At 34.9% G+C, this 21,898-nt stretch overlaps 4 protein-coding genes across 4 annotated transcripts; 2 read left to right on the forward strand and 2 right to left on the reverse strand.

Moving 5' to 3' along the window:
- The first annotated feature begins 1,261 nt into the window (after positions 1–1,261).
- Positions 1,262–5,876, forward strand: Grip128 (gamma-tubulin complex component 5). The gene is made up of 8 exons (XM_073977872.1): positions 1,262–1,472; positions 1,538–1,966; positions 2,023–2,508; positions 2,565–3,076; positions 3,756–4,533; positions 4,595–5,176; positions 5,229–5,457; positions 5,737–5,876. The coding sequence occupies exons 1-8, from the start codon at positions 1,395–1,397 to the stop codon at positions 5,778–5,780; spliced, it is 3,138 nt and encodes a 1,045-aa protein (XP_073833973.1). The 5' UTR covers positions 1,262–1,394; the 3' UTR covers positions 5,781–5,876.
- Positions 5,877–10,677: 4,801 nt separating this feature from the next.
- Positions 10,678–12,302, forward strand: LOC141399351 (transmembrane protein 17A). The gene is made up of 5 exons (XM_073977876.1): positions 10,678–10,765; positions 10,840–10,943; positions 11,005–11,118; positions 11,175–11,366; positions 11,437–12,302. Exons 1-5 carry the CDS (start codon positions 10,750–10,752, stop codon positions 11,464–11,466), a joined length of 456 nt encoding a protein of 151 aa, XP_073833977.1. The 5' UTR covers positions 10,678–10,749; the 3' UTR covers positions 11,467–12,302.
- On the reverse strand, positions 11,396–19,433 carry LOC141399350 (glycolipid transfer protein). Its single transcript, XM_073977874.1, has 4 exons — positions 19,300–19,433; positions 12,143–12,198; positions 11,812–12,069; positions 11,396–11,686 (listed from the first exon to the last, which is right to left on the reverse strand). Exons 1-4 carry the CDS (start codon positions 19,424–19,426, stop codon positions 11,519–11,521), a joined length of 609 nt encoding a protein of 202 aa, XP_073833975.1. The 5' UTR covers positions 19,427–19,433; the 3' UTR covers positions 11,396–11,518.
- A 224-nt stretch (positions 19,434–19,657) lies between these two features.
- Positions 19,658–21,676, reverse strand: LOC141399349 (uncharacterized). Its single transcript, XM_073977873.1, has one exon. The coding sequence runs from the start codon at positions 21,674–21,676 to the stop codon at positions 20,204–20,206; it is 1,473 nt and encodes a 490-aa protein (XP_073833974.1). The 3' UTR covers positions 19,658–20,203.
- Positions 21,677–21,898: the final 222 nt, after the last annotated feature.

The raw sequence follows: 21,898 nt of genomic DNA on the forward strand, positions 1-21,898 counted from the left end.
CAAAAACATGAATGCCTCTATAACTCCAAACACCAATTCTACCAATTCAGTTTCCTTCAACCAAAATTAAAATTTGCGCAAAATTGCAACTCAACAATAAATGTAAATAATGACAAAAACAGCTGATTTTATATTTTTAGGTTATGTCATACGAAAATAACACTTGCAGGTATGAACGCACAAATTGAAAGTTGTATGGATGACGTCAATTTTGACAAACATAGAGAATGTCGAATGGGTGAAAGAAATGGCAGCTCATATGACATTGATAGATGGTGTAAACAGCCCTTAACGCTAATTCCTTATGGCTTACGGGGTCTCTAGCAAAAACTTCATCACGCCATAACGCGGAAGTTCAACTCACGGCGGATCTGTCCTTTGGGATTCTTAATATACTCACCAAGGGCTGTCATCTCCAAAAGGATTTATCTCTGCCACACACTTTTTGTTCAAAGTGTAATTTATATTTTATAGTTTTTCTTCGAAATTCTCTTTTTGACTGCAATTTAAACCGCGATTATGGCGCTATTTTTGAAAATGTCATTCATACCACTAAAAATTATTATTATTAAAAGTTGCAAAATCGACTTTTTGCATCTGAAACTGGGCAAATTACCTGTAGTGCTTTGGTCACAGACCCGGTGCGTAAAGTCGCGCAAAAGTTCAGGATGTAGTAAGTCCTTGGTCACACTAGATGGTTTCATTGAAACAGTTTCATGAAATCCAGGGTTCCTAGGTCGATGTCCATACTAGAGTAAAATCATGAATTCGCTGTAGTTGGGAACTCGATTTAAGAATCCCTAAAAGTTTCAATGAAACCACTCTAGTGTGACCTTCGACTAACTCAGATAATAATAAATGTTGATTGATAAAAGTTATGTTCCCGAACCTGCAAAATAGTACTGCATGCACTATTTTTTCCGTTTTGTGCCAGAAATGCATTCCCGTACTCCAAAAAGTAACAAAACCGGAAATTCTCTTCAATCCAAAAAATGCGCTACACAGCCCTTTCTTTCCCGTAATTTCTGAAAAATTGTAGAAAAGCAACTTTTAACAATTCGCACTTTTTATTGGCTCATTACCATTAAAAAAGTGCGGGAACTCAATGAAAAATTAACGTAACAGGAGCTGAGTATAAACATGCTTCCTGTTTTCCTATAAATTTACTAAATTAAAGCACCCCTAATGTTGCTTTTTATTTGGATTACAACTACCAAGTACTCGGTATTTGTTGCGAATTTTACGAATGAGATAGGAGGACAGGGAAATTTTTACGAATGAAGGAATAGGAGGACAGAGAATTGTTTGTAAACAATTGATATCAATAAAAACACGAATTTATTTAAAATATTAATTTATAATTACGCTATTTCTGTCATATACATGTGCCTAAAATGTCGGCTCAAGATGAACGAAATGACATTATATTGGAATGCATACCAACATTGGTGAAATTGCTTACAGGATTTGATGTAAGTATTCCATACAAAATGCAATGATGTTTGCAAATTTAACGGCTGTCTCGTCTTCCTCTCAGGATGATGATATCAACATGGAGCATTGCATTCACTTTGCCTGGAACATTATTAAAAATCATCGTAATCTTAGCACAAGCAGCCATGATGTCCGGCGTAAAATCGAAGGTATTCAGGAAAGATTTTGTGTTGAAAATTGTCCTGAATATGCTGATTATTTGGGACGTTTATGTGATGAAGTTGTGCGACATCCACTGTGTGTTGATCACTATGAAGTGGATGTTCATTGGTCGCTATTAGATTTACTTTTTGAATTGGCCTATAATCCCACAGTTGCTCTTAAGAAAAATAAACATAAAATAGAAATTAAACCAGCGGTATGTGAAGAAGTTGCAAGCGTCAAAGATACTGAGAAAGCATATTGGTCAAATGTGCTGAAAGAGGATTTTATACCTGTTCCAAAGTATGATGATAGTGAGTCGGATTTGAGTGTATGTATTTGTGCTTAAATTTGATATACATATTTGGAGATTTCTCTCTTTTTTAGGATTGGACTGACAACGAAGATGATGATACCGAGAACATCACCGCAGATATTACGGCCAACGTTGAAAACTTGTCCATTGATGATAGAAATACCATAAAAGCTATACATCCTTCAGTTAAGCATGAATTGAAACCACCTGAGAAGTCTTTGCCTTATAAATTATTTGATGCATCTGAGCCGGAAAGAAACTTGAACGAACAGATACAACATTCATGGTGGAATGTGGCAATGGGAGGACATTTCAATGCCACTATAGAAAGTGACCACCATTTCGGGAATTTTGCATTGGATTATAGTCGGTTCCTTAGTGAAACCTCTAATAATTTGATACGTTTCCAAGAGCCCATAACTATTGCAGAGGAACATGTTTTACGTGAAATTCTGTGGACATTTCAGAGGCCAACAAATTCCGCCGTCTTCTTTGTAGATGCTGCCGATAAGCAGCTGCATATAAGACCAAATGTAACAATACCCAGTTGTGGAGTGGTAAGCACAAGTCAATATTACATTTTTATGGTAACTTGTTTTGCATTGCTCCTTAGAGTGCCTTCCAAACCTATTTGGAGAATCAGTATTTGCCTTATCTGAAAATGATGAACGTTTTGAGGCAATTCCATAAGGCAATTTATTGCTGTGAAGATCGTCTACCGCCACGCACCTTGGAATGTTATGCAGCCAATTTACATTTGCATTTGAAACCAGTGTGGCAAACAATTTTGGACTATGAAAAACGTCTAATGGAACCGAAAGATTTTGAAGTGAATACCCTGGTTACCATGCGTAACTATTTGGATGAATCTTTCCGCCATTTACAATCGTTATATGAATTACATGAAAAAGTTTTTCTAGATTGGCGCCAACATCCGGCGCATATTACAAGTGCCTACCTATTGTCCAGTCTAATGAATTGCTACCAAACTGAAAGTTGTGTTAGCAAGGGTAGTTTGTTTATGTCCCTGCTGCTATCTAGTATCAAAGTATTTTGTGATATTATTGATACATGGTGGACAGATGGTCGGCTGGATGATTGGCAACAGGAATACATTGTGGAAAGGTAAGTATTGAAGAAAATGAATGTTTATAATCTTTACGAAAATTTTTTTTTATTTATTCCTTTTTAATCCAAAGAGGAGCATAGGGCCACAAAAAATAGAGAATATTTATTTCTTAAGTCCATATAGTCAATTCCGAATGTCGCATGTCTGCTCTAAACAACAAAGGGTCCAAACTAATTGAATGAACCCAAACATATAGTCAACTTGTAGTAGTCGAATTTTCTTCATCTGAATACGTCAAAGACTCTCGAAGCACTAGTCTTCCACAGTTTCCCATTTGCACTTTCCATGCTGCTGAAAGGCTAAAGCCTAAATATAAATGACGAGAGCGGATGAATTATATAAATTAAAAAAGCTCCCTATTAAAATCTCCTCATGTAACAAATCCCCGCACGCAATAATGACATCTTATTCACACATCATTTGATTATATATCTTTATATTGGAACCCTTCGAAATCAACACTGACGAACCTGGACAACGACAAATTTAAATAGTTGGTGCAGCCAGGGATGTAGCCAGAAATACATATAGAAATCACTTTTGGGATCTTAATGGTCAACATTTTTACTTTTCCTAGTATAATCCACAAAATGCCTTAACGTTGAAGATTTATGTTATTCTTATGTTAAATATTTCAAAAAGAAGTCTTTTAAAATTGTGTTTCTGTTCCACCAGGATAAACAACAGTGACCAGTCGGTTTGCATGCGTGAATATCGTAAAAACAAAAGCAAAGCTTTCTTCGTCTCTACGCATGTTAGCAAAGTCATTGAAAAGAACAGCTTGTTCCAGTTGATGCGTGAACATTCTCTGGAAGCTGGAAGGACATTGAATTTGTTATATGAAATAAATCGTATTGGTGATTTGCGTAAAAATTGTGATGCCATGGGCGGAAAGTTGTATAATGTGTTTATTGAAGATTTTCTAAAACAAGTCAATACTTTACAAAATGAAGTGGCTCAAGCATCAGGGGAAATGGAAGAAAATCCCTCTTCAAATGAGATGGAACCTAATGATAGTGGATTTTATAATGAAGTTCCCAATAATGTCGAAACTAAAAATGAAACGACAACAACAAATTCGCTATTGGACTGCCTAACAACAAAAGATAGTTATTTGCTTATGGCATTTGCATTAAATATTAGAGAACAACCCAAAACTGGAGATGAGGAAGAGTCCTCAAACAATGCTAAGGAGGGTAAAGAAATAAATGCCTCCACTATTTATGAATTGCTCCGCAAGAAAGCCAATAAAAATATCTTACCTTTGGAGGAATTGTTGATTTCCACCTTGAGTCACATTTTCAAAATGCGTATTGCTTTTGCCAATAGTTTTGTATTGAAACTTTACCGAGAAGAGTTTATGATACTCAAGCATTTGAGGAATATACGTAAAGTAATGCTTTTGGAGGCCAGTGATGCTATGCATATTTTCTATAGCAAATTATTTAAACAGGTAGGTAATTAACACAACGGATCTAAGGTTGCCTTTCAATTTTTATCTTTATGTCCTGCAGATTGAATCTGGTGAATCGTGGGCCAATCGTTCCCTACTTACCATGCAACTGGATGACATCATTTGCTCCAAATATCCTGATATGTCTCTACTATTTTGCCTAGAAGTCAAATCCACATATCGTTGCCAAACCACCAAAGTTATTGAAGCTGTTGAAGAGCTAATTGTTTCCTACAATTTTACCCGGGAACTTTCTCACCTCATTTCAACAGATGACATCAAGGCCTATAATAAAGTTTTCTGTTTTCTACTCAAAGTTAAATGGGGTATAACAACATTGGAGAAGTTGCAATTTGCCCGATCCCACAAACGGCGCATACCATATGCCCGTTTTGAAATGATCGATTTGATAATGCGACGATTGGAGCAGTTACGTTTTTGGATGATTTATGCCATACAAAGTGTACACTTTCACTTGATGACACATGTCCTGCAGTCAATGGGTGAGCAGTTGGATGAGAAAATTGAACAATGTGAAAATTTCCAAGAAATGGAAATGGTGCACAAGTCATACTTGAGCACAGTGTGTGAACATTGTTTTCTAACGGATAATCTTAATACCATTAAAGTGGGTGTGGAACAGGTAAGCGACCAAAACAAAAACTAAAGTTTTTGTAGTTAATACCTTGTCTTAGCTTTTAAGTTTGGTGTCCATATTGCGTGCCGAGTGGTTGGCTTGTGTTAAATTCATTGAAAGCAACAATCCTTTGGCCATTTCATTGGATGATAGTTCCAGCGAAGATGCTGATGCCGATTTTGTTAGCAATTCCCAAATAGATGCCATGGAGTACACATACATTTGTTGTCATCAGTATTTGGCAAATATCTTAAATGATCAAGTTTATTTGAAGAAGAATACATTCTGTGAGTATGACATACCCATACCTTACTTCCACAACCTCGTATCTTAAAAAAATAACAATTTTCAGGAGAGATAATAATTTTTTGACAAATCCGGATATGGATAAAAGTTTAAATGCAATTATTAAGGAATTAGATCTAAATTTTAAATTAATCGTTTTTTATACTCCTGAAAAAAAAACTATTTTTTGAGTTACGAGGTTGGTGATGTAAGTTATCGATACATATTTTGCACTGTACAATTTTGTGCTATAAAATATTATTGTTTTTTTTTTATTTCAGTATCTGGCTTGAGAGCGGCATTCAATACCAGTCTACCACATTAAGTTGTTAACGATTAATTTATTGTGTTTTTAATATTTTTTATATATTATGCTTTCAAAAAAGCTGATTCGAATAAAGAACTGAGATGAAACTCAAAACAATCATACAGTTGAACGAAATTAGAATGATCTACATCTTCGTATGAACTACGAGCTTTGTCAGCTATACCGTAGCACAGTGTGTCCGTTTAGAAAATATAGATTTTTAACACAAAAAAAATCCATATTTTATAAACGGATAAAGATAAAGCTATGAACTTTGGAGGAGATTTTTATCAAATGGAGATCTTTTATTTTGCAGAGTTGCAAAAATACATATATTTTTAAATATATAACCTCAAAACGGGTTACATTCAAATATGGACCTACGTTAAAACTTTTTTTGAACCTCACTAAGATCCCAAAATGTAAATTTTCTGCCAATTTGGTTCAAAAATGTGGCCAGAAACCTTAAAACTCTTTAAATTGGACGTGCCGTTATATAGGGGCTATATCGAGATATGGACCTATATTGACCCTTTTTGGTAAGGAGATATTTTACTTGTAGAAAATTTTATTTTCAATTTTTTTTAGCTAAATTGGTTGATTATTGTATAGTGAAACCCCATGGAACTTTTTAATTATACCATATTGAACAAGTAAGAAAAGCGTTAAGTTCGGTCGAGCCAAACTTTTTATACCCTCCACCACAAATTTCAGCCATTTCGGTGGATTAATGTGGCCACAACCTTCAAAATACCGAAATTCGGAAGGTACCGTTCTATGGGGGCTATATGATGGCGTGGACCTATACCTACAAATTTCTGGGGGAAAGTTTTATACGCCTAAAGAAAACTAAATACCAAATTTCAGCCATCTCAGTGTGATAATGAGGCTAAAACGTTCAAAATATCGAAAATCGGGAGATATTCAGCCCTATTCTGAACGCATGGGAGTTGGTAATTTTTTCCCATTCCCACATTTTCGTATTCTGAATAAAATTTTGTGGGAGTTTTTTTCCCATTTCCCATCTCCCCTCATTCTGAATGAAGTTCGAATTGGGAATTTGTTCCCATGGGAAAAAAGTATACATTCTCTATCTTGAATTGTGGGAGAATTTTGTGTCTTTTTGTGGGAAAAATCTCCCCAGCAAACAGTGTGGGAGTTTGAAAAAAAAAATTCAAGAAATTTCATATTTTTATGTAATTTCATATTTTAAGACATCTACACGACAAAATTATTGCAAATATTTATAATCGCCATGTGTTTGCTTAATAAAAGCATACAAAATGTACTGTAAAATATGTCATTAGACGACTTCGGATTTTGCATATTCTTATATGATACAAAAACCTGCAAGAATCTAACATGTTTTACACCGATAATAAATTTTCCTTTATGTTATCGAACAAAACAAAAAAAAGTAGTAAACATTAGTAGATTTTTGCAGTTCTGGAACAGACCATATGTATTGAAATACGAGAAAAAGGGTCATGGTTGATTCTATTAACGCAGCACAGCAAGTAAAAACACATCAATTTCAAAATTTTTGGCAATAATTATTAAAATATATTGGAAAATAACCATAATATATACAATCTTCACAACTTTTCTATTGAAAACGTGTTCGCCTCCTCAACGACACTACAACGATCACACAAACGTACATACATATATGCTAAATTATTGCAATGCTATTCCGTTTTCCGAAATGCCTTTTCTTGAATAGGATCGTTATTTTTGAACGTAGAAGCTTGAAATATTGCAAGGGCATGTGTTTTAGTTTTAGATTCAATCAAAAACGTATTTTATTTATTTTTTTTTTTTAGATACGTCTTCAGTAGTGGAATTCTGTAATTCATTTTTTGAGTTACCGACAAAAATCGTTAAAATTAAAACGCAAAATTATCAATGAAGAGTATCAATAAATGTTGACAGCACTGTTGCCATCGGTAGGATTTAGCAACAGCGTTATTTTGGTTGTAAATTTACCGAAAATTTTCGTTAATTACCGAAATTATAAGCATTTTAATTTTACCGATATTTGTCGGTAACTCGAAAAATGAGTTATAGAATTCCACTACAGAAATATGTAATAATCGAGAAAAATATCCGAATTTATCTTTTTGATTTTTTTTAAAAATATGCAAAATACGAGTTCTAGCGATCATTAGGAATAAGTAAAACTAGCGATATACGCGTTAAACCCCGAATCAACACACAATTTTTAAATTCGTTGCAAACTTAAAAAGTTCCTATTACTTTATACACAAAACTTATGCTTGCCTACTAATTAAAAAAAAATGCTTACACCAATTCGCAAGTTCTGAAGAAAATGTACTTATTAGGACAACACCACACATCGTTGACTCCATTCACTTAAAAAATCCATAAATCAATGCACGGTTGTTGAATTAAGTGAGTTGTGCTTTGCTAATCTAATTCAAAAACCGCGAATTCAATGCAAATAGGCATTTTGTATTACAAAACAAAATTACAGCCCCCCAAAAGTATGCTATAATAAGTTGGTGTAACTGATTTCGAATTTCGAAATTTCAGCTCCCATCGTTTGTTGTTCCCACGTCGTTGAGAATATGGAAAACATGGGAATGGAAATTTCGTTCCCATGGGAATGTTCAGAATAGGGCTGATTGTAGTATGGGGGCTATATCAACACGTGGACCTATATAAACATTTTATGGTAGAAATGTTTCTTAGCCTCTAGAAACACAAAATACAAAGTTACAAACGGTTCTTTGGTTAAGTGGGTCTAATACATTCAAAATATATTAAAACGACGCGTACTTTATAAGGGGCCTTATGTGGGGGCTATACCAAAACGTGGACCTATATAACCCAACTTTGGTAGGAATGTTTTCTGGCCTCTGAAGACACAAAATACCAAATTACAACCAATTCTGTGGTCAAATGGGTCTAATACATTCAAAATATATTAAAATGACGCGTACTTTATATGGGGCCTTATATGGGGGCTATACCAAAACGTGGACCTATATAACCCAACTTTGGAACGAATATTTTTTGGCCTCTGGAGACACAAAGTACCAAACTACAACCAATTCGGTGGTAAAATGGGCCAAATATCTTAAAAATTCCTCAAAAAGACGACGCGTCACGCGTCATTTTGTATGGGGGCTATACGAAAGCGTGGACCTACATATCCCGCTTTCAATACCAAAAGTCCTACGTAAATATAACATATTTTCCCAAAATTTCATCAACCTACGTCAATCCGTTCGGACGCTAGAGTGATTTCCACAGACGGACAGACGGACGGACATGGCTATATCGATGTAGAATTGCACGCTGATCAAGAATATATATACTTTGTGGGGTCTACAATGATTATTTCGAGTAGTTACAAACGTAGTGACAAACTTAATATACCCCCATCCTAGGGTGGAGGGTATAAAAAGGGCTAATTAAAAATATAGACGTAAAAATGTCTACGGCGATCAACTAAAACGGTTGGTGCACAAGATAACTATCGAAAGAAATGATTACACGTTTTTCAGATGTAATTCGAAACATTTTAGTTGTAATTCGAATTACGTATTTAATAATTCGAATTTGGAAATAATTAAAAAAACAAATGGAATAATTCGAATTACATGTTGAATAATTCGAATTACAAATGAAATGTTACGATTTACAAATAAAACAACACTTTTCCGCTTTAAATCAGTTTATGGCAACTTCTCGGATCGTGATGAAATTTTAATATTTTGCCAGGGGAATCAGATACTTCCTGAGATATGGGTCCCGACATGTTCCAATGTGTGTTATTCTGAACGAAAATTTCCCGGGAGTTTTCTCACTTTCTCATTTATGTTGTAAAGGCGGAAAGGCAAAACTCACGGGGAATTTTCGTTCAGAATAATCCTCAATATTTAGGGCAAGTCTTCCAAACACCTCTTATTTTGTTCTGTTCCAGAACTGCAAGAATCTACTAATTTTTACTATTTTTCCGATAACATAAAGGAAAAAATGTTATCGCGTTTACACATGACAGGACAGTTGACTTCATGTATTGATTGTCAAAATCCCAAAACTTGTCTGTGTGACGTAGGCGTCCCGATAACTGCAAAAACAATTGTAAAATTATGAACGAAAATCATGGAATTCTTTTTGTTTTCCGTTCAATATTTTGTTTTTATTCATGTTCTTTTGTTTTCAAAACATTTGAATTTTTTGCTCTGTTCCAGAATCTGCAAGAATCTACTATTTTTTACTACGATAAAATTTTTTCCTTTATGTTATCGGAAAAATAGTAAATATTAGTAGATTCTTGCAGTTCTTGAACAGACCAATTATCTCACTTATTTTTACAAACATTTCAAAAATTTGTTAACCCGACTGTTAATGAAAAAAGATGGACAGCTGGAAGACAGCCGACAAATGTATGTATGCGTTAGTAAATCAGAGTTGTATTTGAAGACAAACTGTCTGGAGTAAACGCCTAGTAATTTTTTAATATGAGATAAGGTAAAAGGAATAAATAATGGGTATGAATCATATAAAGTCAGGGATTTGTTAGGAATATAGTAAGAGTATTTTCTCAATCAAAAACCAAGCGGTTGGCATATAAGGATAAAACCATATTACCCTCCAAAGTTTTTGGCACTTTAAATAGAAGGCCCGATTGCGGGAAAACTATACGTTTTAGAGAAAAAAGTTATTTGTTAAAAAATGTTTAAAAATCTTAAAAATATAATTTTCATAAACAATTATAAGTTTTCTCGAAAAAAAAAATCTCGAGCTAAGATGCATAAAGGACAAGGACATGTCGAGTCCAAACGGGGTGTCAAGAAATGTAAGCAGCGAGCGAACTTTTTACATTACAGGCTGTCGGTAAAGCCGAGTAATTCTATTTTACTTGTTGTCCCGGTTGTATTGAGGGTTAGGCTTTTGGTTTCCAATAGCAACCATTTATTCTTTAATTTTGTTCAATGCGGCAGCAGTCACTTCAAAGATGAACAATTTAAGGGGTGAGTTGTTTTGATTTTTTAATTAAAATTTTTCTAATATTTTTCCAATCAATGTTATTATTTTTATATTACAGATGTGCCCTACAAACCCAGTTTAATATTGCAAATATTAATGTTTTGTAATGTTTATTTGTCCATATCATGGAATATTGTTTACGGTGTTTATATTCTATACAAGGTTGTAGAGGTCATTTTGACCATTGAAATATAAAAACTTAAAAAATATCCATTTGTTACAGCTTTCCGATCTGTTTGACCTACATGGTATATGTGTGATCATTGCCTATTTAATTGGTTCCTTAACAGAACTATATCGTTTGCGTATGGGTTATAAAGGAAATTTACAATCAAGGGTAATTAGCAAAGGGAATATTATGGTTTGAAAGTTAAGTGGTTCTTCTCATTCCAGCCTGGTGATTTGTGTACATTTCTAATACTCTCCCCTCTGGTCCAACTGCCAATAATGATTTTCCTCTTACTTTCGGCCAAAGAATTTGCCACCTTACTTTTAACAATTGCAGTAACAACATTGAGTTTAATGTCGTTAGAATTTTTTATTGGTGTTGTCATACTTTGGCCAAAATCGGAACGAACGGTTTTGGTAAACAAATAAATGTCCATAAATTTTCCTTTTTTCTAAAAACGTTGTTTTTTTTATTTACTACTTACAGCTAGAAAACATAAATAATGCAAAAAATTAATTAACTGGCCATAGATTAGGAAAATAATACAAAAAATGGAAACCTTGCCATGCTACACTTTACTTTTATCATCCAAATTGTGTTTCTTCAGCAAATCATCAATGCGATTGAGATGACCACGCATTGTGGGTAGATATGTGGCTAAGACTTTAATGTTTTCATCATGATCTGGACCTTGACCGATTAACTGGCTTCTGGTGGGAACCCAACTGTAAATAATCTAAAAAAACACAACAAAAAAGAGAGTATAATAAGCAAAAAAAATTTCCCACAAAAGAGAAGATAAAAAAGTTTATATTTTGTGCCTTTTTTGCCAATTGTTTTGATCTTTTTCGGAATACTTGCCTTTATTGTACTTTGTACAATAAACCCGTGATAAGGTTTCAATGTCTTCTCATAGGCATCTTGCAGATGTTTCTTCACAACATCGCTCTGTTGAACATCATTGTAAATGTTTTCGAAAAATGTACATATCAATTGTAGGCCACGTTTCAACCACAACAAAGCATTGGCAGCGGTATTATCTAATCCGATATTCAATATTATTAAATCATCTAAATATTTGAATTTCTGACAATCTTTTTCATAGGCTTTGCGGATTTTCTGTTGATGACAAGATGTGTAGAAGCGCGAAAATTTAAAGCTGGTTTCAGAGAATTTGTGTTAATGTACTTACGGTTATGTTACCGGTCATATCATTTATTACTGGCGAAAAGAGAGAACCAAAGGATCCTGTTTTAGAAAAAGGAAAGGAAAAATAAGTGTTAGATGAAAAGTGAATTGGGAAGTAAATACTAGAAAATAAATAGAAAAATGGGAACAAGTTTCCTTCGGCCGATTCTTTATACACCTTTTTCAGACGTAATTCGAAACATTTTAGTTGTAATTCGTAACATTCCATTTGTAATTCGAATCGAATTATTACGAATTACAAATGGAATAATTCGAATTACAAATGGAATAATTCGAATTACAAATGGAATTCTCGAATTACAAATGAAATGTTACGAATTACAAATAGAATTCTCGAATTACAATAAAAATAATTCGAATTACATCTGAAAAAGGTGTAGACCTTTTTATATATCTCGGGAAGTATGCATTCCGCAACAAAATGTATAACCGTTAGGATCAGTATAAGAAAAAGTAAGAAAGTATCAGTCAGCTGTGTTGACGGAGATATACCCTCAGCCACTGATTAAAAAACCGTATATAAAGGCTTTGGAAGGCTATATAGTACCTGGCGGTCAACCCAACTATCACTGACAACTAAATTAAGAATATTTAATGCATGTGTGAAATCTACCCTATTGTATGGCAGTGAAACCTGGATGACGACGAAACAAACGGCTCAATTATTACAATCATTCATCAACAAATGCCTACGAATAATATGCCGCATATTTTGGCCCAACACAATTAGAAATACAGAGCTATGGTCCTTGACAAATGAAGAGCCTATATTGCGGCAATTATTAAGAAAGAAATGGAGTTGGATAGGCCACACTCTGCGCAAGCCTCAACACAGCATCCCAAGGATAGCCCTAGAATGGAACCCACAGGGCAGCCGACGTCCAGGCCGTCCAAGCAATACATGGCGAAGAACAACGATGAAGGAACTTGAAAAACAAAATAAATCATTCCATGACTTAAAATCATTGTGCCACAATAAACCTCTATATAAAACTCTTGTAGAAGCCCTATGTTCCCAAGTGGAATAATAAAAGAAATAAAAAAAAAATATAAAATATATTGATTTTGTGTCATGTGTTTGCTTTAAAATCTGTAGGTACCGTAATGTGAGGCTATACCCATAAACTAATAAAAGAATAGACAGAGACATTTTAGTGTGCTTGTTTTTTGTAGATGGCGCCCATCCATTCAATATGCTCTCGATATCCTGAAGATGTCACTCAAATATGTCGTGTAGTAGCTCCATAGACAAAATAATCTATAGATTGAGAATTTTAATGTGTTTATTTTTTATAGATGTTGCCCTTCCACTCAATATGTTCTCGATATGCTATGGTTTTCACTCAAATATGTCGTGTAGTAGCCCAATGTTAAAAAATACCACTAACGCCATCTAACTATTACAGAGCATACTAAGTAACATGCTGAGAACAATTCTTCGTCTACACCTTCATTAGTCTAGGGCTATACCAAATCGCGAGAGGAGCTCTTAAACTTCACTTTTTCCGAATTTTGTGTGGGATGTACCCGAAGGAGTGGAACGATATAGTCCATATTCGAACCCGGTCTATATCTGGAAGGAATAATACGATGTGTAAAGTTTGGACCGAATCAATTGCTCCCTTCAAGAGTTACCGTTCACAGAATTTTACAGAAAAATGTTGAACTTTTTTGGGGGAAGTACCCGAGGGAGTGGACCGATATGACCCATATTCGAACTTAAATTAAGTTTGGACAAAATATTACGAAACCCAAAATTTGGTTCGAATCGTTGACAGACAGACGGACGGACATGGCTAAATCGGAACATGCCATACTTTCAGTTCAAAGGCACTAAAACCTCTTCCAATACTAACTAAAATAAGCACGACTACTAACAGATTGGGTAACGGATTTGGCCAAAATTAGTAATATTACTTTCAAAATGTTTTAAATTTCAAAGAGGCCTATGTCGGAGAACTTGGAGACACCGTGGTGCAGCACTTAGAAGGTTTGCAGTTCAATCACTGACCAGAACATCAAAAATTTCGGCGGTGGCAAATCTACTAGCTGTAATGCTGGCTTACATTTCCGGAGTATTTCAGCAGGACACGGCGATAAAAAGTAGGTCTCATGGCCAACACTGACCCAATATGAATCGGTGTATGAGATAAGTCTCACTTGTCCCTTCGGGGACGTTGTGGAAACATATGTATGAATTTCGAAGTTAACCGTTCGGTAAAATACTGCTGGGCCCGATAACTATCGAAAGGAGTGAATGCCGTTCGTCGACTTACCTCAAAAATTCGGCCCATCGGGTATCTCCTCCACAAAAGTTCAACACCTTGCTCTTGAAACAAGTAAAAAAGATTCAGCCGGCTTTGCCGTCATATATATACAGTCGAAATCGCTTATAACGTCATATCGGTTATAACGACGATATCCAAAAGTCCCAAATCTCTGGGGCCCTTTATAGCCCTATCGCTTATAACGACATATCGGTTATAGCGACAAATTCCGTCGGTCCCTTGACCGACGTTATAAGCGATTTCGACTGTATATACCCTGAGTCTTTGACGTATTGAAGAGATGCACACCCGGTATGTGCTGTTTTTCCAAAACATTATTTTTGTGATGAGAACTGGGAACATATCTAAAATAAAATTCGGAAGCCTAAATATTTGAACTTTTCTGGGAGACGTACCTGAAGAAGTGGACTGACATAGCCTATCTTCGAACTTGACGTACATTTGGAAGAACTCCCTGTAAGAGCCAATCCGTATGAACTTACCGCCGATAAAAATTGCGTGATGACTACATGCTGTAAAAGTTTCAAACCGATTAGAGACATGTCTTGGTCCCTTAAACGGCACAAATGTTGAAAATTTGTGTCGGAGGTACCAGAAGGAGTGACCGCCATAGTCTATATTTGAACATGATTTAAGTGTGTAAGTATTATGATACGCAAAGTTGGACCATTATAAATCACTCCTCTCGATAGTTATTGTGCCTATCAGGTAATTTAGTTGGTCACCGTGGATGATTTAAAACTTTTGGACTAATATGTCAGGAATTATGAACTTACTTCCCACGAAAAAAACATTAGTTCGTTGTTAACATTACCACACCAAATACTTTCGGTAAAATAATGCAAACGATCCTCGAAAGTTTCTTAAACTACACTTAAGCAAACATTGTGAACTTTTGTGAGGGAGGTACCCGAAAATATTTTCCGAACTAGGCCTTCTTTTAACTTGATGTACGTTTGGAAGGTATTTTCTTACGTCCAAAGTCTCGTCCAAATCGGATACTCAATTCATAAGTTTTCGTGCTCATTATTTGAGTTGGTACCTGCAGGATTATTAAGAGCTTTTGGGACATTTCCTCAGGAAATATAGACTTACCCCCGAAAATATTGTTCTGTCGTAAAAGGGGCCGCGAGCAAAAATTGCTGCAAAAAATAATGACGATCCGAGAAGAGTTAAAAAAATTGAAATTTTTTGGGGGGGGTACCTGAAGTAATAGACCGATATAGTCAATATACGAATCTGATGCATGTCTGGAAAAAATATTACGATGCGCAAAGTTTGGACCAAATTGGGTTTTTACTTCGAGAGTTATCGTGCACACCGTTTTAGCAAAAAATATTGAAATTTTGGGGGGCTGAAAAGGATTTCGTCCAAGCATTATTTCGATGAGGCACATTTACATCGTATCAAAGTGTATATACCCTCACTAGCCTAAAGGCTAATATGATAGCTTTGGGCGAACCATACCACAATAGATCGTATTTCCTTCAAAGCAATGACTCACAAAATTTCTCCTCTATAGAAATATTGCGTCAGTGGTGATAACATTTTCGGCTTTTGATAATTGATCAGAGCAACATATATTCATCAACCTTCGTAGATAAGTTTACTCATTGTTATTGATATATATAAAATTATATTGTATAAATATCAACATAATAATATTGTTTATTATGGGTTTATTTTTAATGAATAATGGATGTACTTTTCAGTCATAACTGCTTTTGTGAGCGAAGATAAGATATTTATTATTGATAATTTTTTACATTTTTAATAAAGCGGAATATAGAATTGGAAATGAAATGATTTTACTACGAAACCAGAGAAGATCTTGAACGTCGAAATGCTTAGGTTTCTTGTTTGTGGTAGTTTTATTTTATGCTCAGCATTTAGGCTAACGACTTATATATATAACACCAGCAATCACCAATAACAAACACATTAACCAGCAACAATCATCATCTCCATCATGCACACAATCACCATATATTCAACACAATAACCGGATTCACCTAAGTACATCACAACAAAAACACCATCAATCACCAATAACAACAATAGTCTGGATGATCACAATGGACCTCAAGGTCTCCGAGTGGAGTGGCTGTCAGTATTGGCAGTCACGCATCCTGAACCTAACCTAGGCTAACGAGGGTATATAGAATTCAGTAAGACCAAAAATGTGTCTCATCAACAGTTTCAGAAAGATCGGAATCGATTTAGCCCTGTCCGAGTGTCTTCCTGGTGATCACGATAACTATCGAAGTGATCAAACGATTTGGTTCAAACATTACAACTACAAAAATTGGAACAAGACGAGTTTAGGGCCCGGTCCCGGATCTTGATGATATATGGTAATATTCAAAAAAGTTTTACAATCGTTGAAGTTGAGGTTCACCATTTAATAAGTCGCGAACTGTTAATATATTTTATAAAGTATGAATATATTTATATTAACTGAAGTGTTTTTGCTACGATCTCATAATATGGACCATAACAAATAATTTTCGTGGAAGCTGCGTTGGTGGTAAAATAAAAAAATGGGTAAAATGTGTTGAAGTTAGCAAGCTTTTTTGTGTTTTTTCTTGATTTCTGGTCAAACCAGGGAAAATTCAGACCTGAGCTCAAAGAAAGAATTGAAGAATACCCCTTGGGCAACATAATCCTAATGTGTGACTTCTCGATATATACAGTGCATCCCCCTTAAATCGATGCTGACATTTTGAAGTTTTGAAATCGGGGTTTTTTGAATTTTTCTTATAATTGGAGGGCGCAACCAGATAATGACCTAATCCATTTATTGGGTTGTAGAACTCGTGATTCCACGTCGTTTGATGTATATCTCATGAGTGTGCTCCCCACAGCTCCCTAGTAATAGGAGTCCAAAGTCGAATTTTTGGTGCGTAATTTTTCTTTAAAAACCTATTTTTTGGCTTCAAAATTTACAACTGTGACTCAGGTACCCTTGAACCCCGCGTGATTTTAGTTTTTTTCCGCGCCGGATTCAATGAGCCCTACCGCGATCGAATCCATCCACTAAAACAGCTGATATAGATACCCTGAAAATAGGAAAATAAGCAAAATTTTATTTTGACTAATCCGCATACTTAACCGCGATTGCCCTTAAATTTTTTACATAAATGGAATCCTTTATACACGATCATAATATTTGTCAAAAAGGTGTGTCATGAATTTCAGAGATTCGGGAGTAGTATTCGTATTTAACCAAAAATAGAATCAGGTAGCACATCCGCGGTTCTTGACGAATCTGTATAAAATTTGTCTTATTGACGTATTTTTAACAGGGGGTCACTGAAATCGGATGCGCCTTATAATCATATGAACATCGCGTTATTTTTACCCACATGAAGCATTTTGGTGTAGTAAGATGCAACTGATGGCACACTTTGGCGGTTAAATGAAACATGGAAAAATGCAAACATATTGACAGAGATGCACTCGCTCTATGCGAAAAGCACATGCGCCTCAACTGATTTTAACTATTTCGCGCGTTATACGGTTTATAACTTTTATGTTTTTTCTTTGATTGTAATATCAATATCACTCTTTATTTCCTAATTCTATTGCTTATCACACTGTGCAAATATACTTTCACGATGATAAACTATTTTCCTTGAAGAGGTTTTAGCAAAATAATTCAGGTTTTGTTTGGAAATTTAGCGAAATAGTAGAATAACTCCCAAAAAATGTTCTCAAATTTTTCGTATTAAACCAAAAAATATATTCTTGAAATAATGTTCCAACAATAAACTTTTGTCTTTTGTTGTAGCTGCAATATGCAATTTAAAATCCTAATCAATAAAATTTTGGTCTCACATTTTTCTGGACATTGTCTAGATTCTGTACGTATTTTTAATTTATTTTTAGAGATTTTTATGGACTCTGAGTAAGAATAAATAAAATTTACTCCAAGATTCCTTCATTATTTTTTGATTTTCCGCGAAAATGAAAATAAATTTAGCTAATATTTAGGCGTCTACGGATAGATATTAAATGTTGTTACCCATTTATATATACATTTTGGTATTCCAACACAAAGGGAATTTTTAAATATTTTTTCTTTATAAGGGAATAAAACCCCCCATAACTTTTGGGCGCAGCATCCAATTTTGTGAACACGAACATATTTGAAACCACGATTTTTTTCTTAACCCATGTAACAAAAATCGTGAATGTGCTTGTCAAAATTTTTTTAAATTTTTTCTCGATGGAATTGTAAAGGAAATTTGAATTTTACCATATATACAACAGATAGTCTTTGTGGCCCTGAGTATAATGATATACATTTGTCCGGAAATTGATCGCGCCGTGCAAGACATATGCCCAGTATGCGGCATGGGCCCGCACGACACACAACACCTTTTTAACTGCCCCGCCAATCCTACCCATCTAACTCCAGTGGATCTGTGGCTACATCCCATCGAAGCAGCCATTTTTCTGCAACTGGAGATAGACCCAGAACCAGATTGAACAGAGGAACGAACATATAAACATAATGAAAACACTGTTACAACATCAACAACAAGCTATATGTTGGCAAAGCCGATTCATACTTTTTTTTCTTGTAAACCCTAAAAACTTCAGACTTAAACTTCCCCACGGAATGTTATTTCCTTGTGATCAGGTTCCCAAGGACTACCTATGGTACAAATTTCAGCTCGATCCGTGAGATGGCCCTAAATGAGACTTCAGCCACTCATCTCTAACAGGTATAGTATAATTTTCCTCATTCTCATACAACAAATACAAATAGTTTTTCTCACCTTAACTACTACAAATAAAGTTGTTAATTTGTTTTACATTATATTTTATAAAGATGTTTGGTACTTACGTATCACATCAACAATTTCATTTGAAGAAGTTAGAAACATTTCCGTTTCAAGTTTATCATCAATTACAGGAGGGAAACCTTTGAGTTTTTTGAATTGTATACGTGCTGTTTGTTGTTGCTGTTCCATAATTGTGTTGTTATATTCCAAATAAGTTAATTAAACTGAATTCGATGATTTGTTGCTGATGGTGGTGACGAAGTCAAAACTTTTTTTTTATAGAAATACGTGTTGTTTTGAAAGAAATTAAGTACTGACTGGCTCAGCTATTATTACTCAACACACTAGCAAGTGTTCTATTTTCTTTCTTTTTTCGACGCTGATAATGCCGAATAGACAAAAATCAATAATACCTTTCAATTTTGTTTGGGAGTTTATCTTATCATTTTTGGTATGGCATTGATAATGGAGAATTCAACGGTTTGATTTGAGACGAGTTAGCAAAATAAAGGTTGTTTTATATTTTGCTCGGCGTTGTTGTTGTTTTGCTTTAACAAAATACGCTTGTATATCAATGTATGGTATGGCTGGTTGGTTGGTGCGTCGAGGCGGGAGAGTCGAAACGATCAATGTATACACGATGCTCTACGTATGCTATTTTGTGTTATTATTTGTTTGGTTTATTATCTATGAATGATGCACATTTTATTTTCATTTCTCATTTTAATAACAGAGTGGAAAGAGTTCAATGAGATGTCGTCGAGCAGCGTTGTGGTGTGGTGGATGGATGACTGACTCTTTTTTGTGGCTTCTCTGAAATGCTTCAAGTGTGTGAGCAAAGTTTATTGGGTGCGTGAGTGTGTGGGGTACGGGTACCATGTCGCTGCTGTAGGTTTGACGACTCCATGCAAAACAAAAATAATCTTTGTATCGTTTTGAAAAGGGGGCCACCAAGTATGTAATGCTTCATAGCCATATCTTCTTCATGTGCCCTTTGATGCTCATAACAAAAAGGTGACAATCATGTTCAAGCTGATTTCTAAATTTACTTAAATTATATTGGAAGACCTCTGTTTCGTGTGGTAATTTTTGTAATTCAAACCACTGCTTTACGAGGCTATTGGAGTTGGTACGTATTTCTATAAGTTTCAAAGGAAATTTCAACGACTTGACAACCAAATCTTTTTCACATAGGTCCACCTCAAAATCTTGATTATTTACAATTTCCATATCACATTTCAGCCAAAGATGGTGAGATAAAATAATTGCCGAATTTGGTGAGAAATAAAATGAATCATTTTCTTTTTGTTCCCGATATGAAATGAGGAAACCTTGGGCTGGAGTTTTCTTTATTTGAGTAAAACGTTGTTTTGGCATTTGATTCCCACCATTATAATTCTGCTGCACTACCATTCTTGTTGGTAAATGTTCCGTGGTTTTATTTGTCACAAGCACATTATTGATATAATCAAAATTGGAACCCATAACACCTTCAAGATCATGGCCCAAATCAAATATGTGTCCAATTTCATGGCAAACTGCACCCAAACTTGAAGCATAAACACCTCCATACGTTTTGCGATAATTACTATCATCCGGATCTTTGGATAAATCTATTTTCTTTCTATCATTGAAGCTTTGCAAAATCCGCTCAAATTCCTTAGGCCATGAATAAAAATAGGAAGAACTAAACAAGGCGAAACCACCTGTGCCACATGCTACATGACCCAACATATGTTTGCGTATATTTTCATAGGAGAAATCCTGGGATTTTACTACCTCATCTCCCAAATATTTGCTGCAGGCAATAAAGGCCACAAACTTGACCGTGCTTTCATCCTTACCCCATTCTGATAACAATAGTTCTTTTGCCAGGCTAGACCATAGATCGTGTTCATTTAGTTGCCAAATTTCGCTTTTTGTAAGGCAGGAACGAAATATACCACACTTGTCTTTGAAATTGAAGCATAAACGTCCTTTAGACTGCTCATTTAACTTTTCCGCATAGACCGCTTGTACCAAAAACAAATTTAAATCAATAATTTGTTGATACTCGGACACCTTTTCATCATCAGCCTCCTCTGTTTCATCTTTGGCAAGTATAATCAATGGTTGGATACTATAAACAGATCGTTTTTGTTTATAATTTATAAATAATTCTAATTTGTTATTGCAATATTTGAGCCTGAGATGATATCTCTTGTCTTCCTCGCCTAAATCCAGTAGAAATTTAAACCTTCCTGAATCACTGTCAGCTGATACTTGTGTTTGTGGGGTATTGCCCAGGAATAACGCGATTTTTTTATCTCCGCAGCACTTGCGGCCTTGGCCTTCCACTTTACCTTTGACGAGAAGAAAACGATGTGGAATAGTTTCATTCTCTTGTATATTTAATAATTTTATAATATGTAAACAATTGCTCGGTTTTTGCAAAGACATGATTGATGAGTGAATGAGGTGAGAGATAGAAGAGAACAGTTTGTTTTGTTTCGATGGTTAGAGAAGGAAGTTTTACGATAATTTTAATAATCATAAACGATAATCGTCATAAATATCGATAACATGATAAAGTTTCATGAAATAAAAAAGGATGCTTTGTCCCGGGCCACACTACAGTAATTTCACTGAAATTTTGATATGAAATTATATATGCATATGCAT

The sequence above is a fragment of the Musca autumnalis genome, unplaced genomic scaffold, assembly GCF_047663935.1.
Source record: "Musca autumnalis isolate F117 unplaced genomic scaffold, ASM4766393v1 scaffold_3, whole genome shotgun sequence".
Taxonomy (NCBI): Eukaryota; Metazoa; Arthropoda; class Insecta; order Diptera; family Muscidae; genus Musca; species Musca autumnalis.

Coding starts and splice junctions, on each gene's coding strand:
- LOC141399350 (XM_073977874.1), bottom strand. CDS start 19,426: ATGGAACAGCAACAACAAACAGCACGTATACAATTCAAAAAACTCAAA. Junction 12,199..19,299: donor TGAAATTGTTGATGTGATAC/GTAAGTACCAAA, acceptor TTTCTAAAACAG/GATCCTTTGGTTCTCTCTTT. Junction 12,070..12,142: donor ATATGACCGGTAACATAACC/GTAAGTACATTA, acceptor TGTCATCAACAG/AAAATCCGCAAAGCCTATGA.
- LOC141399351 (XM_073977876.1), top strand. Junction 10,944..11,004: donor GTGTTTATATTCTATACAAG/GTTGTAGAGGTC, acceptor CATTTGTTACAG/CTTTCCGATCTGTTTGACCT. Junction 11,367..11,436: donor AATCGGAACGAACGGTTTTG/GTAAACAAATAA, acceptor TACTACTTACAG/CTAGAAAACATAAATAATGC.
- Grip128 (XM_073977872.1), top strand. CDS start 1,395: ATGTCGGCTCAAGATGAACGAAATGACATTATATTGGAATGCATACCA. Junction 1,473..1,537: donor AATTGCTTACAGGATTTGAT/GTAAGTATTCCA, acceptor TCTTCCTCTCAG/GATGATGATATCAACATGGA. Junction 2,509..2,564: donor CAATACCCAGTTGTGGAGTG/GTAAGCACAAGT, acceptor ATTGCTCCTTAG/AGTGCCTTCCAAACCTATTT.
- LOC141399349 (XM_073977873.1), bottom strand. CDS start 21,676: ATGTCTTTGCAAAAACCGAGCAATTGTTTACATATTATAAAATTATTA.